The 16535-nt window shown below is 45.8% G+C and overlaps 1 protein-coding gene across 8 annotated transcripts in view; it reads left to right on the top strand.

Annotated features, from left to right (window-relative positions):
• ARHGAP17 (Rho GTPase activating protein 17) overlaps positions 1-16535 on the top strand; it is a 99412-nt gene that overhangs the window by 59430 nt on the left and 23447 nt on the right. For all 8 annotated transcript variants that reach the window (XR_005724151.1, XR_005724144.1, XM_040258110.1 and 5 more), the window contains 7 exons: positions 3992-4119; positions 4872-4983; positions 5527-5608; positions 8673-8753; positions 10747-10860; positions 13272-13363; positions 15561-15720. Coding sequence is in view for 6 of the 8 variants with exons in the window: in XM_040258110.1 (XP_040114044.1) it covers positions 3992-4119; positions 4872-4983; positions 5527-5608; positions 8673-8753; positions 10747-10860; positions 13272-13363; positions 15561-15720 (769 nt within the window). In the remaining 2 variants the exon portion in view is untranslated. The remainder of the gene's footprint in view (positions 1-3991; positions 4120-4871; positions 4984-5526; positions 5609-8672; positions 8754-10746; positions 10861-13271; positions 13364-15560; positions 15721-16535) is intronic.

Raw genomic sequence — 16535 nt, 5'->3', positions numbered from 1 at the left:
ATTTGCTATCAGGGCATCTCCCAGCAGAGATCAGTAAATGATTAGACACTGCTGTCCCCTTCAGACATGTTACATGCTTTGCCTTATGGTATGGTCCTGACATTTGGAACTTAAATGCCCCCAACAGAAACCTTGGTCTTGAGCTTAAAGAGGATTAAGCCAGGCGCTGAGTGTGACAACTCCGTGATTGTGAAACATAGACGTGTGTGCATGGGTGTGGCTGTGCCCACGCACTGGCCCCTCAAGAATACCACTCCTCTCTCCTAAATATTAATAGTAGGCAATCTCAAAAGATAGTCTTTGTGCCTGAGAGTTGTTAGATTTCAGAATTAGAAAATTCTGTGTCTTGCCTGACCCTTTAGCCCATCTCCCATCTGATCCCATCGCCTAACCCTTGGGTAATGGGGTTGAGTCACAGTGCAGAGGAACGAAGCAGCCGGCGAACACTCAGCCTTGCAAGAGCTGGCCAAGGTGAGAGCACCAAGAGCCTGTAGTTACGGGATACCTCCTTCGCGCAGTGCTCTACACAGGACAAAATAGTAAAGCTCACCATCTTAGCCTTTGAAGCCTAGTCTGGAAGGGTTGGCTAAAGGACACAAAAAAGAAATTTCTTTAGCAGCTCCACTCCCCTCTTTTGAAAAGCTCCCGTTCTATTTTTACCCAGGGCTATTTTCCCTGGAGAAGCATGTCAGAAAGTCATGGGGAACGGGCAGGGGCAGGCAGGCATTTTAGGAGGAACAAGAGAAGCCAGTGTGTGGCGGGAGCAGCCATCGAAAGAAATGAGATTCTCTCTCTCTCTGAGGCTGCTGCCTTCGCCCACGCCTTGCAATTCAGCCCCTTCCACCTCTGCCTCCAATCTGCCTTTATCTTAGTTCTGTCTTCCTCTTCCTTCTTCTCTCTTTCTAGAAAGACTCAGAGTGTCCTTACGGTAGGAAAAAAGCTCAGCCTCCCACCCAGCGCCCTGGTCTTCCACTCTGGTCGTCTGACCTTGGTTCAGTACCTGCTTGTCCTCAGCATGGAGCCTCCTTTCATCACATTCTCCTTTGTTTTTCTGGGAGGCTGAAGAGCCTCCAAATGACTCCTTTCTATCGACCACCTCAATTTTCTAACCAGCTTCCCACCCGTGTGCTATGTGGTCTAATTTCCACTCCCAATCATTTTGCTGTTAAAACCAAAAATGGAAAACAAAAAGCACTGCAAATCCCAATGGGCCAATGACTCTGGATTGTCAGATTCTGGCGTGTGACGTGGCTTGAATGGGCTCTTCCTTGCCAGTTCCCGCACTCATTTTGTGTTTTCCACCATTGTTGGGGCTGTGTTTTCTCCACATCAGAAATTAGCCTTTTCTGCGATCCAGTCCTTGCTCCTGTGTTCTTCTTCTTCTCCTCTTCCCCACCTTCTCTCTCCAGGCCTCCACTCTCACCTGCACCTTCATCCACACAGGCTCAGTCTCAGGCGATGACTGGCTGTCGTCTTAAACTCAGCATATCACAAGCAGCAAACTGACGCTCCCCCACACCAGCTGACCTTTTCCTCCACCTGGGCTCCTCGGGACCTCCTTTCCCTCAGACAATCAAGGTTTCAAACCTCAGAGCCCTCTTTTCCTTCCTTTCTGATGCCTCCTCTCCATTCCCACTCATGCCCCATCACCTGGAGCAAGAGTGTGGACCAAAGTGTCTGTTCCCAGACTCAGGATCCCTGCTCTCTTCTCAGCCCAAGTCCTCCTGGTCTACTTAATTCCTATCCAACTTCTAAGACTTTCACCAAGCTCCCCTCCTTGAGAAGCCTTCTCTGACAACTGAAGCCAACAGTGAACACTTGCATCTCCCAAATCGCTCTAGCATTTATGGTCTATACGAGAAGTCGCAAACAGCTGTTTCTCATTTAAAAAAAAAATTTTTTTTAACTAATTGCCATCATTTAAAAACCCTAACAGTCCTAATCTCTGGCTTCTCTTGGAAGTTCAGAGGGTCTGATGATGCTGGATCTGCTTTCCCGCATGGTGACATGGGGCCAGCTCCCAAGAGCAGCTGCCGCCTTGGGGCAGACCGTGCACATGCTCCCCACTGGACTGAGCTCCTGCGGCGACCCTGGACACAGTTATGTTTGCGACCCTCGTCTGTACCATTTTTCTGCAGTGACTTAGCAAATACGTCCTGTCTTGTTAATTTCTGTTGTCTGTTTACATGCGTGTTTTGTGTTCTCTTCACACTCTGATTGCTCTCGTCCCGGGGGGTGGGGCTGGGGGGGTGTTCTCTGTGAACTCTGACCCAGCACTGCACGTCTGTCACTTGAGGGGTCTGTCATTGAAGGGGCAGCCCTGGTGGTAAAGTCTGCCTCTGGAGTGGTCTCTAAGCCAACGGCTCTCACAGCCATCCTCTGCCAACGTTACACCAAGGTGGGGATGGGACACCCTGTCCAGTTTTGACCTGAAAGTTCTGGCGGGGTCTGGAGTGTGCCCGCCCCTCAGCATCGCAGGGTCAGGCACAGGGAGGTAATGGCAGGAATCGTTTTCAGCAGTCCCTGGGTGATTCTGATGTCCTCCCCTCAACCCCCCCGCCCCCCCCCCAGGGGAAGGTCAGCTGGCCCTCTTCTGCCTGTGTTGAGAATCATTGCTTTAAATAAAGGGACGAAGTATTCGAAGTAAGATCTGGCCTTTGAGTGGACTGTCCCAGAGCTCTGTATTCTGAGAAGGGCCAGGCCCCTGGCTGCTGGTTGTGTTCAGAGTTCCACGGACCAGGGCCGGGGCCCAGGGACGAGGGGCCTCCTGACAGTTCTGAGAGTGGCCACTGCCCTCCGCCCCATCACCCCTTCCTTTAAGATCCTAGGGTAGGAATTTATGTTGGCCCTTTCCAGTCCTGTATGATAATGCCCGGCTTGTGTTTACATTTTTAAGAAATTATTTCCTTTTTCAATTGAAGGAGTCGATTTCTTGTACCCTACTTGCTCTTTCCACCAAAGAAAAGCAGCCTTTGACCTCTGACTTCCCAGGAGCGCCCAGGTCTCCGGGTTCGTGGGATTTCCCTTTCCTTCCTGCAGTGGGCCCCTCCCCCCATCACGTGCGGAACGGTGTCAGAGCCATGCTGGGGTAACACTGCCCACCTGGCATTCAGGATTCGAATAGCAGAGTGGCTGAAGCACACGTGTCCACATGCCGAGAGGAACCCTTCCCGAGCCACGTGTGCCGGTGGAGTCCCTTCCACCAGGCGGCCTGCGCTCTCTGGCTTCTGCATGCATCTGCATCAGTGCTGGGCCTCCACGGGCCCCCAGGCGGCCCGGGTCCCACCACCAGTTCTTAGGCTCCCTGGGCATCCACGTCGTAAATGCCTGTCTCTGTCTCCCCGCTTTCTCGTTTGTCTTTCTGCCAAGCCGCCTCACCTCTTCTGTGGAATGAAGCAGCGCACATGACTGGAAAATAATACACAGCGTTGCTTTGCTGCTGTTGGCACAGACTCCAGCCTAAGCTGCCTTGTGGGGGCTGCCTTCTCTCCACTCAGAATCCTGGGCAGTCTGGGGGTCTGGCACCAAGAGGTGCTACAGGTCCAGGTGTAGGAGTTTACGGTGGCCCTCTCCAGTCCTGTTTAATAATACTCGGCTGATGTTTACATTTTTAAGAAATTGCATGGCTAGGTCAATTTCTTTTCAGTGAAAACTCTGTGTTCAGATAGGCTATTGGTTTTGGCCCAAGGCAGCCCACCCATCTTGGGTGCGTGTTGGGCCAGAAGCCCCATTGCAGCTTCCACTGGGCATCTCACATTGGGCACCATGTGGGCATGTCGGGCTCTGTTCCACAGGTCACCTTCCCAGCCTGGCACATACATAAACAGGAAAGGACACGAGCAAAGAGGACACGTTTCCCCCTTTCCCAAAGCCTCAGCTACAGGCTGCTAAAGAAAAAAAGAAAAATCCCTTCTGGTAGTCTGGGGGAGGAAGTGACTTGGTGGCGCCCGCGAGGTGGTTGAGTGTCTCACTGGACGGTTTGCTGCTCTAGATAAGTGGGCGGAGAAGCCCGCCTTTGGGACGCCTTTGGAAGAACACCTGAAGCGGAGCGGCCGCGAGATCGCACTGCCCATCGAGGCCTGCGTGATGCTCCTGCTGGAGACGGGCATGAAGGAGGAGGTGAGGGGCCCCGCCGTCCCGGGCCGGTCTCCCCAGACCAGTGATTCTTGAACTGCATTCACTGTGACCACATTTCACACTTCTGTAGACATGGAATGAAAGAGAGCTTTCACAGAGCAATATTTACCTTGCCTACCTGCAGTACACCCTGCCTTTTTTTTCCTTTTGGTCCCATTTGATTATTTCATTTTACACTGTGGTCATGATTTGTAAAAGTGAATTTCATGATGTACTACTGAACCAGAGCTTATGTGAGCTTTAGTTTCCAATAGCAAGAGTCTTACATTTGTGTAGTCCTCTGTGAGGTGGGGGAGGGTGGTATTTACATACTTTTATTGTATGAAATCCTTACCCCAGGTGGCGCTAGTGGTTTAAAAAAAAAAAAAACCACCTGCTAATGCAGGAGACATAGTGTTCCATCCCTTGGTCAGGAAGACCCCCTGGAGGAGGGGATGACAACCCACCCCAGTATCCTTGCCTGGGAAATTCCATGGACAGAGAAACCTAGCAGGCTAGAGTCCATGGGGTCACAAAGAATTGGACACAACTTAGCAACTTAACAACAAAAGCAAATAGCTGATTAACACTGTGGTGATCGTTTCAGGTGAACAGTGGGGGGACTCATCCATACAGACACATGTATCCATTCTCCCCCAAACTCCCGTCTCATCCAGGCTACCGCATAACATCGAGCAGAGTTCCCGGTGCTGTATATACAGTAGGTGATACTAATGGCTTTTCGTTGTCTTTAGGGCCTTTTCCGAATTGGGGCTGGGGCCTCCAAGTTAAAGAAACTGAAAGCTGCTCTAGACTGTTCTACTTCTCACTTGGATGAGTTCTACTCTGACCCCCACGCTGTAGCAGGTGAGCTCCATGGAAGAAGGCGCCTCAAGGTGGTAACTACAGCATCAGCTGAATGTTCAAGATTAAGTTTAAGTAACAGATAAAACTGAAATGGTCTCCTTAATAGATTGAAATGACAAAACTCAAAAGTGTGCGTGCTTTCACTTACACATACATATCTTTTCTGTTCCTGTTTTGGGAGTTTTGTTTTATTTTCCTGATTATTAAGTAAAGGTGAAAGCAGCTTATAATCCAAATGTTTGGAGGCATGCTTGTATTCTTTTCCCTTCTTTTACCCCCAAATCTCTGTCTACGCAGAGAAATGATGCCTGTTAAGATGACTTTGAAGCTGATTTTACTTTCTGTTAATCTCTCAGTATATTTTACAAGGGACAGAAATTGTCCTGTGAATATTTAATCCTCTAACCACTCCTGCCAATTCATGATTTGTTCTATGTGTCGTGAGTGGTTATAATTGAGGTCATTTGAATTTGCAAAATAACGTATCCTGAGAGTCCCAGCCTTGCCCCTTGCCACACTCAAAGAGGGTGTTACTAATTTCAGGTGCTTTGAAGTCCTATTTACGGGAGCTGCCTGAACCTTTGATGACTTTTAATCTGTATGAAGAATGGACACAAGTTGCGAGGTAAGTGTGAAGAACACCAAGTTGTTTGTTTTCCTAATTGATTTACTTTTAACTGAAGGATAATTGCTCTACAAAATCGTGTTGGCTTCTGCCATACAGCAAGAGGGATCAGCTGTAGGTATACCTGTCCGCTCCCTCTTGACCCTCCCTCCCACCTACCCCATCTCACCCTCTAGGCTGTCACAGAGCGCTGGTTTGAGCTCCCTGAGTCATATAGCAAATTCCCACTGGCTGTCTATTTTACATATGGTGCTGCTGCTGCTAAGTCACTTCAGTCATGTCCAACTCCGTGCAACCCCATAGACGGCAGCCCACCAGGCTCCCCCATCCCTGGGATTCTCCACACAAGAACACTGGAGTGGGTTGCCATTTCCTTCTCCAGTGCATGAAAGTGAAAAGTGAAAGTGAAGCCGCTCAGTCATGTCCAACTCTTAGCAACCCCATGGACTGCAGCCTACCAGGCTCCTCCATCCATGGGATTCTCTAGGCAAGAGTAATGTAAAGAACACTGAATTTTAAAAGTTAAAGAGAACAATGTAATACTCTGTCCTGCTTGTAAATCATCTTACTCTTGGGGACCACAAAACAACATTAAAATAAGGTATTTTGAGCTGTGTGGGAACTCAGCTGTACAATAATATAATGTTGACATGATCAATAACAATAGTTGATGCTTACTGAGCATTTACTGCATGCTAAGTACTGTACTAATCTTTATGCCCATGAATTCCTGCAGCCGATAATTAATAACATGAAAGGCAGAAATGGTTGTTATCCTCACTGTTCAGATGAGGAAATGGAGGCTTACGGAAGATTGGTGTCACTTAACTGACAGAGCTTGGAATCCATACCCAGAACTCTGCCCCGAAGCCTGAGTCCCTGTTGTATATCTCTTCCCCTCCGACCCCGGCTTCTGTCTGTCAGGAAGTAGTTGGTTTTAGGCACGGCAGGACTCATTGCAAAAGTTCTAGAGGCTTCTCCCTGGTCGCCTCCTGGTCAACTTGTCCCTCCCAATTGACTCACTTCCTCTCAGAATGCCTAATTCCTCACCTATAATGGGAGGGGAGGTATAGTCCCCTCCTCTCCCTTCCCCTCCCCTTCCCTCCCCTCCCCTCCCTGCATCTTCAAATGCTCACCTGTTCCCATCAGACAAGCCGTGATTAGAAATAAACCATGTATTCTGATGAGTCATTCATCATCAGTTGAACCAGGCATTTGGGCTTTTTTTTTTCTTTAAATATTTAGTTATTTTTGGTTGCATCAGGTCTTAGTTGCAGCATGTGGGGTCTTAGTGCCCTGACCAGGGATCGAATCCATATCCCCTGCGTTGGAAGGCAAATTATTAACCACTGGACCACCGGGGAAGTCCCTGAGCTTCTCTCTGCAGCTATGGAGCAAGACGTTATTCCTGGTAGATAGTGAGGATTTTAAAGTAAGAGTGACCTCTTAGTCCAGTTGTGTCCTTGGAACCAGCAAGGGGCACTGCCTGCTCAGGGTACCCACATTTGTGGGGCTGGAGGAACCCACCGAGCAGTGTCAGGTCAGGGGTTCTGGAGTCTCGTGTTGGGTAGGCTTCTTCCCTCCTCCTAGGCCTTGACTTTTCTCTCTGTTCTGAGATTCCCAGACTCGTCCCTGTGAGGAAATAAGCGGTAAAAGAAGGAATCTGTCTACTGGTGTGTTTTCTCTATACTTGAGAAATGTCATCCCCTCGCAGTGACACATTCACTGGCCTCCAGAGTGTCATTGTGTTTAACCCCTACCCACAGCTCTCCAGGCTGGTTCAGCTGTCCAGGAGGTTTTAAGTCTGAAGGTGTGTTGTGTAAGCAACTTCTAACGCCCTCTCCTGCTGGTGGGCAGAGTTGATTCTTGCCCTGCAGGCTCTGATCTAACCCTTTTTGGGTCTGTGAAAGCTCGCACATTGAAACTCTGCAACAGCAGAATTCCTGTAATTGCTTCAAAACAGAAAGGGCTTCTTGACCCGGAGCCTTTGGGCAGTACTGAGCGCAGGAAGAGCCCCGGGGATTGGGGTGCTAGGAGCTTGGCCCGCTCATCTGCTGCTGGGCCACGCTTGGGACACGAGACCTGAGCCCCGGACGCTGTACAGGAATATACACATTGTCTAGACAGAATTTCCAGAATGCCTCCTGTGTGCCAAACATTGATCTGGGTGGTTTCTTATTGTTCTGTCTCTGAAAGCTCACAAGCACTTGGCAGAATTAACATTCTTATCCCTAGTTTGGCACTTCAGGAGATTGAGTCTTAATGAGGTTGACTAACTGCTCAGCGTGTGTCAGTTAGTATTTGACTCCACATTTGTTTCTTTCCAAAATCTGTGCTAATTAAAATTTTTTTAATTTAATTTTTTATTTTTTGGCTACACCACCTAGCATGTTGGATCCTAGTTCCCCAACCAAGAATCGATCTTGCACCACCACCCCCACCCCCACCCCATGCATTGGAAGCTCAGAGTCTTAACCACCGGACCACCAAGGAAGCCCCTTTAATTTTTTTTTTTTAATCTTGTCTGTGCCACACAGCCTGCAGGATCTCAGTTCCTTGACCAGGGATTGAACCTGGGCCACGGCAGTGAAAAGTGCCGAATCCTAACCACTAGGAATTGCTGTGCTATTTTCCAACTGTGCTTTCTCTGTCAATGGGGTCATCGCTGCTAATATAGCAGATGAACACAGGTATTCCTAAAATGAGCATTCAGTTCAGTTCAGTTCAGTCGCTCAGTTGTGTCCGACTCTTTGCGACCCCATGAATTGCAGCACACCAGGCCTCCCTGTCCATCACCATCTCCCGGAGTTCACTCAGACTCATGTCCATCGAGTCCGTGATGCCATCCAGCCATCTCATCCTCAGTCGTCCGCTTCTCCTCCTGCCTCCAATCCCTCCTAGCATCAGAGTCTTTTCCAGTGAGTCAACTCTTCGCATGAGGTGGCCAAAGTACTGGAGCTTCAGCTTTAGCATCATTCCTTCCAAAGAAATCCCAGGGCTGATCTCCTTCAGAATGGACTGGTTGAGTATTAATAAAGGTTATAAATAATTTTTTTTTCCTCAGTGTACAGGATCAAGACAAAAAACTTCAGGATTTATGGAGAACATGTCAGAAGTTGCCACCACAAAATTTTGTTAACTTTAGGTATGTATGATCGGCATTCTGCAAATTAAGCCACCGAGCTGCAGTGAAGAGAGGTTTAATCCGCAGTGGAGAGGCCATTGGATTCAAGCATGTTTGGCACATCAAAAAAATGCTCTGGAGGGTAACTCGGGGTTGCTGGGAGCGGGGCTTGAGGTGTATTACTGTGATGCATCTAGAGCACGGGTATCACGTCTGCCATCGATAGCTACGTCTCCTGACCATTTCATCACTGCAACTGTCGGGAAAGAATTCTTATGAAAAGTTTGATTGACAGTATGCTGGATTTGGAGTCCAAACTGTCCAATATCTAAAAGGCAAACATTCAACAATATTTGTCCTTTCTATAAGGTGTTTCACATATGCTACATACTTTATTTTAAGCCGAGTATGAATCATCCTGCTCAATAAAACTTCAAGAAATTGAGATTATATATTAGTTTGTGGAATGGCTGTGTTGGTAGGAAAATTTGCCATGGAATAAATTTCTAGTATTTAACTTCAGTTTTCTCTTTGACTTAAAATGTAACTCTGAAGAAGCGCAGAGAGAAGAGTAAAAAAGGTAGCCTGAAGTAATAAATCATTTAAAACCAAAGAAAACTTTGTAAGAAGATATGATCTGAAATGACAGATACTTTATTGGTGAAATTTCTGGTATGTCGCCTGACCTTTAATTTCAGTCTTAGATCCTGTCACTAAGCTAAAGCTAAATATTCTAATATTTAGCTAATATTTTAAAATCTAAATGTTTTAATATCTTAGCTATCAACCTTGCCTTATGAATGTGTTAAATTTATAATCTCTTATTTGATTCATGTAACACACCCAGCTTGTAATTGCAGGTACTCTTTGTTCAGTGTCTTATGGTGGAAACTAAATTACACTCCTTGGCACTTTAGGATTTGAGCTTTTGTTTAACTTACTCATTATAATTTTTACCAATTGTTTTTTGACTAGGGAGGACATTTCCATGGTTCAAAATTCAAAGATGTACAGTGGAAAAAATCTCTTTCCTCTTGTCTCCCAGCCACCTACTTCGTCTCCTGAGAAACAACCCGTGTTTTCAGTTTCTTGTATATGCTCTCAGCAAGAGTTGATAGATGTAGAATCAAATATATATACGTATATATATGTCTACATACATATCTACAAACATTTCTGTCACACCTTTCACTTTTTTTTTAAACTAAAGGCAATGTATACTATGTACATCATTCTCCTCCTTGCCTTCTTTGCCATAATACACGCCCTGGAGGTTTGTCCATATCAGTGTGTAATAAATTTTTATGGCTACATAGTACTCTACTGTATGGATATGCTGTAATTTATTTAATCAGCCCCCTCTTGGTAAATAGTTGGGTTTGTTCTTAATTTTTTGCTTTTATAATGCTATTCTTGTACCTGAGAGTATATGATAAATTGGATCCTTTCATAATTAGGGCCTAAAGCATTCTCAGTTTCTTCTAAGCAATAAACCTTGTATTTTTAAAATCATGTTTGTAAAAAAGAAACTATGTTCATATCAAGAATATATTGACCCCACTGTTAATCATACTGTAATCTACTTCAGGGTAGAGAGAGAGGGCATAAAGGAAAACCAGATTAGAAATATATTGCACATAGAGATTGGATCATTGAGGTTTGCATTTGAGCTGTTTTCCTGTTCCAAGCTCTGAACTGTCTGTTCCCTGGAACAGAGAACATGTACTTATGGAGAATGAAACGGCAACCCACTCCAGTATTCTTGCCTAGAGAATTCCGTGGACAGAGGAGCTTGGCGGGCTAGTCCATGGGGTCACAAAGTGTGGAACAATAAAGGTTACTTCAATAACAACAACAACAAAAAAAACACACTTAACCCAAGGCAGCTTCGGGTTAAGTCACACCCTGCAGTTAGCATCTGTGGGATCTGGGGCTGAGCAACCCCTGGGCAGGAAGGTACTGCTCCTCCAAGTATTTCAGAGGGGATGCTTTTCTTCTCTTGTTTGTTCCGTAGGTATTTAATCAAGTTCCTTGCGAAGCTTGCTCAGACCAGCGACATTAATAAAATGACCCCCAGCAACATTGCAATCGTGTTAGGCCCTAACTTGTTATGGGCCAAAAATGAAGGGTGAGTAACCATTCCCTGTATCCTGTTATCTAAGTTCTGCTTTCCACCTGATGGGAAGGGTAGACATGAAATTCACTCCTGAAGTCAATCTTTCCCTTATAGCTGACTTTCTCAGACTTTACTGTGCGCTGGGTCCTGTCCCACACACTGGTCACACAAAGGTGTAAGAGACTTTGTCCCTGTCCTCCAAGGACCCCAGTCCTGGGCAGCCAGGCAGGTGGACGGCGATCATGCAGTGATAAGCTCCACACGCACGTCTGTGCATCGTAGATGTTATGAAGGAGGAACGCAGCTCGGGCTGAGTCATTCAGGAGGGGCCGGCACTTGACTGATGACGGATGAGTGGTTTCCCATGGGTAGGACCGGAATGAGCTGTGGCACAGAGGGCACAAGAAGGCCCTGGTCTCTGTGTTTGCGGGTGGGGGGGTGGGGGGGTGTCACATGGTCTCATGTAACTTGAGCACAGGGGTCATGAGGCTATGGCTGAAATTTATAGAGCCACTTTATGAAGGGCATCTTGCTGAGATGTTAGGAACTTATTTTATGGGTCAGGCTGGGAAGAGGCATCAAGATTTCTCAGCAGAAGAATCACTTGAGCAAATTGCATTTAGAAAGATTATTTGTTGGCTCTGAGAATTGTAGATTGACTGGAAGAGAGGTATCTAAGAGGTCAGCTAGAAAGCATCCAGGAAACCACTCCTGTTGACGTCTGCCACATAACCTTTTGAAGTCGGTGATCTGTCCTTATTTTTACAGATGAGGATGCTAAGGCTTAGAGAGGACAAATAATTTGCTTATTGCACAGCAGGGAAGTGGTGGGGCCCACAGGATCTGTCCTTAGCTTTCACTACTCTTCCCTGCCTCCCCTCACTGCTCTTCAGCGTTGTAAAATCATGAATGGTTCAAGTTACCATTCAAAAAATGTAAGGACTTTCTGAATCAAAATTTTTCTATCTTTAATTCATCCATTTCCTTGTGTTATGCCCACTCTTGTTTTGGAAAGTATTTATAAAATTATTTACAAAGATCCAATGTTATAAAGCAAAAGATAGGTGAATATAAAGGCTAACTACGTAGTGTATTGTATCCTATAGCAAATAAATTCCAAGGTAGACCAAAGAGCTAAATATAAAGAGTGATGTTGTAAACATAGCAAGTTAAAAAAATTATGTAACTAAACATAAATGCATCAGGTAAATATTTATTAGCTTTGAGCATATAATGTAAGAGGATTTTATAAGCATAAAAGCAGTTTAGGAAACAGATAAAGTCAAAAAGCTCCTTAAATAAATGGCAATTCACAAATGGGGAAGGAGTTCCTCTAAAAATATCCAGATATATTAAAAGGTCTTGAAATCAATAGGTAAACAATACTTCCTCAAAAAGAAAAATTGGCCAAGAATACCAGTGAATCGTTCCTCCCCAGTGCTAAGGTTCTAAGGCAGGAGAATCAGAATCCAGGTGAGTGGAAGGAAAGTATGAACGGGAGGGGAGGGTGATTTTCAGGCAGAATTTGGATTCAGATTCCAGCTAATTTGGAATTTGAAAGGAGCTAGAACTTTCACGTGGTTGGAAATCAGAGCAAAAGTATTCTTCCCAGTGGAAAGACAGGTTCAAGTGATAAAAGGAGGGAGGAAGTAGGTTTGGGACTGTCGGATGTGGGATCCAGTCTGTCAGAGATCCAGTGTCCTCGTTTATATGAAAAACCTCAGAACAGTCCTGATGCTGTAAAAATTAAGTGCAGTGAAGAATCTGAGGCTCTGAGTATGGTTGGTGCCCAGTAAATGTCAGGCCCTTACAGCCCATCGGCTGTCCTGTGTTCTGACTCTGGGCTGGATGTGAGCTCCTTAACAGCAGGAACAACAATTCTTTATCTTCTTTCTTGCAAGCCCTGGCATTCAGACACTGTCAACTTCTGAACACCCACCTTGGGACCAGTCCACATCCGCATGTGACACCCTTAGTTAATATGTGTAAACGCAGAGCCCAGGTCTTCTGTGTGATAAGAGACACCCTGAAAAACCGCATACGCTTGGCTGCATCATAGCTGTGATCACCATTGTATATGTGATCCGGGGTCTTAGACAGTGTGATTCCTGCAGGCAAGAGTATGGAGTGGGAAAATGCAGGCCTGTCCCCAAACAACTGAAAACCAGCATTCTGAGACGTCCTTGGTCACTGACTTACGTCATACTTGTTAGCACAGACTAAGGAGTGACAGCCGAGTTAGGGTAATTTTTCTTCCTGGGTGATCACTGCCACACTCCTCGGCCAGAACCTGGTGGATCTCATTTTTGCCTTTGTACTTAAATGTTTTATCCTTTTGATATAATTGAATTGCCCTGACTCAACCTGCAGAAATTGGAGGCTGGCCTGGGGAGATGGTTTAACTTTGTCAACTTCCTTTGCAGAACGCTCGCTGAGATGGCAGCTGCCACATCTGTCCACGTGGTTGCGGTCATCGAACCCATCATCCAGCACGCCAACTGGTTCTTCCCCGAAGGTGACTGCTGCTCTGATTTCATTGACACACTGATACACAGCAGTAGTATAAACAATCTTTCTTTATTGCTTATCTTTGAAGTTTTCATTTTGGTAAAATACACATAACATGAAATTACCGTTTTAAGTGTACAATTCAGAGGGATTAACTGCATTCCCAGTATTGTGCAACCATCATCATCTATTTCCAAAGCTTCTTCATATTCCAAACTGAAACTCTCTGCCCACTGAACGGTAAGTAGACATTATCTCTGCCCCTCAGTCCCTGGCAACTGTTAATACTATCCTACTTTCTGTCTCTGGGAGCTGGTGATGGGACAGGGAAGCCTGGTGTGCTACGGTCCTTGGGGTCACAAAGAGTCGGACACAGCTGAGCAACTGAACTTTCTGTCTCTGTGAATTTGCCTGTTCTGTGCATGTCCTATAAGTAGAATCATAGAGTGTTTAACCCTTTGTGTCTGGCCTATTTCATTTAGCATAACAATTTCAAGGGTCATTCAGCCATGTTGTAGCATGTGTCAGAAAAAAATCTGAATAATATTCCTTGTATGTATAAACAGCATTTTGTTTATCTGTTAGCCGATTGGTGGGCATTTAGGCTGTTTGCACCTTTTTGACTATTGGTAATTGGCCGCTCTAAACATTGGTATACGAGTATCTGTTTAATTCCCAGATTTCAGTTATTTTGGGTACATATCCAGGAGGGGAATTGCTGAGCTATATGAGAATGCCATGTATAAACAAACAATCTTTTTAAGGAAGCAAATGCATAAGTAATCCCATCACATTGCCTTTGCTTTTACATGCTTCTTTTTAGACCCTTGGCATTCCTGTTTTCACGCAATGGTAACCGCGCTGTTGGGTATTTCACTTTGTTTCACGGCACCCGGTGTCACCCACTCAGCCAGTGCATGTTGAGTACTTACCAGGTGCACGTGTTTGCTGGTAAGACGTGCTGTCCTCCCTGGAGAAGGAGACCTGATCGTCAGAGAAACTCTGACACACGACACATTTGAAGGAAGGTGGAGGGAGGATTTGACAGACTCCGGTGTCGAGCACAAAGGGCCAGGGATGGCTCCGTAGACGAGGTGGCGCTGACATGCAGGGACCCTCGGGTGCAGGCCCCCCTTTCGGGTACTGGCTGGGAGTCTGGCCCTCTCACCCCAGCTTTGCCCGGAGCAGCCCAGCTGGCACCCTCCGGAGTGTAAGCACATCTCTTCTCCTCTGTCTTTGTTCTTCGTGGGCATCTTTCTGCTCATCTGTCTCTTCCCCTGAGTTCCCACCATCCAGAATCACACCCCGCTCACATAAGGATGCATAGTGAATGTGTGATAGATAGGTGATAATTGGCATCTGCCCGGGGTTTCCTTTTTTTTTGGAGGGGGTCAGTGTTTATTGAGGTATAATTTGCATAAATTAACAACTTATGCAAGACTGTACAGTGTAATGATTTTTAACAAATATATCCAGTGTGTACCTACCACGATTATATAGACTATTTCCATCATCCCAGAGAGTTCTTTCATGACCCTTTTCAGTCATTCCCTCCATTCACCCTGTGGCCATCACTCATCTGCTTTCCGTGTCTACACTCTGCCTTTTAAAATTTTTTATATAAATAAGAGTATGGAGTGTAGTCTTTTGTATCTGGCTTCTTTCATTTAGCATCGTGCTTTTCAATAAGTTCCTTCGCTCAGTCATGTCTGACTCTTTGCGACCCCACGGACTGCATCTCCCAGGCTCCCTGATCATGCTTTTGAGAGCCAAGATTTCTTCTGAGAAAACGAGTCTTCAGAACCTGCTATAGACAGTATGAAGTTGATGCCACCCTTTTTATCTACTTAATATCAAGCTGTACATATCTTAGTTTTTTCTGCTTCCAATAAGTAGTCATCCATGCTCAGTATCCTCTTCCATATTCCATGATTTTTTTTTTTTTTTAAGAAAAGAAAAAGCAGGGGAATTGTGTAACTTGGATTCTGAATCTTACCCCTCCCCTAGCTCTAGTTTTCTTAACTTACCCCCACCTTGGTTTGGTAAACTCTCCTTAAGAAGATGAGATGCCTGGGGCTTTCACTTGTGAAATAGTGAGGGCTCGAGGATGAAAGAAGGAGTCTCCTATGCCAGTGGGGTGTCCTCCAGCTCTCTTGACCCCTGTGCACTGTGTCTCATGTACACGTTTCTTTTTCTTCCGGCAGAGGTGGAATTTAACGTGTCAGAAGCGTTCGTACCTCTCACCACCCCAAATTCCAATCACTCATCCCACACTGGAAATGACCCGGTCGACTCGGGGACCCTGGAGAGGAAGCGGCCTGCCAGCATGGCGGTGATGGAGGGGGACCTGGTGAAGAAGGAGAGGTGGGTTCAGAGCTACGGATCGTCACGGTAGTGGGAGCTGGCACAGGGGAGAGGTGGTGGACCCGTGGTCCCTGGTCCTGCCTCAGCGGACCAGCGACTCAGTGTGTACCCAGGCGTGTTAGAGTCCAGACAGTTTCGGGAGCTCGGCTCTAGTTCATTGCAAACATTAATCTGCCTCCACAGTACGTGTGTAGCCGCCAGTTAACATTCATATCTGACGCATCCAAGCTTTGCTTGGTGGTCTGTGATGAGCCCTACACAGTAGCATCACACACATGTTACGAATTCACCTAAATGTACTTGATTGGAGAAAAAGAATAAAAAGAGTTAAATATTGAGGATGTCTGTCCAGGAATGAATGTGAGAACAACCCACCTCTCCTGGTGATCTGTGTGAGTGTAAAGACACACGTTTTTAGTATAACTTGGTTCCTCATTGGATGCCAACCATAGCAGCCTCAGTTTTTGCCAGTTCTGGAAGAAAAAAAGAAAAACTGTCAGACTTCTCCTTGGGTGATCTGTGGGGTTTTCAAAGGTTATTAAGACTATTTGTGATTTCTGCCTTCAGATGCCAATCTGTCCGACATGTATGATGAAATGCTACTGTGTTTACCAGTAACATTGAGTTAGGAGTCGCATGCTTTTCTCATGTACATGCAATAATCTTACTAGAAATAGTTTTACATTAAAACTAAACAACAAGCTCTTATTCTAACTGCCCGCTCTTAAAGTGAGGTCTGCTTCTTTGTTTTGCCTTTTTGTTGTTTGTTTGTTTTTAAAACCCATGGCAAAGGAAAAGGCTTTACTTTTCTGTTC

The sequence above is a fragment of the Oryx dammah genome, unplaced genomic scaffold (assembly GCF_014754425.2).
Source record: "Oryx dammah isolate SB20612 unplaced genomic scaffold, SCBI_Odam_1.1 HiC_scaffold_2, whole genome shotgun sequence".
Lineage (NCBI taxonomy): Eukaryota > Metazoa > Chordata > Mammalia > Artiodactyla > Bovidae > Oryx > Oryx dammah.
Note: the sequence above shows the minus strand (reverse complement) of the source record. Positions and strands in the feature narration are given on the sequence as shown.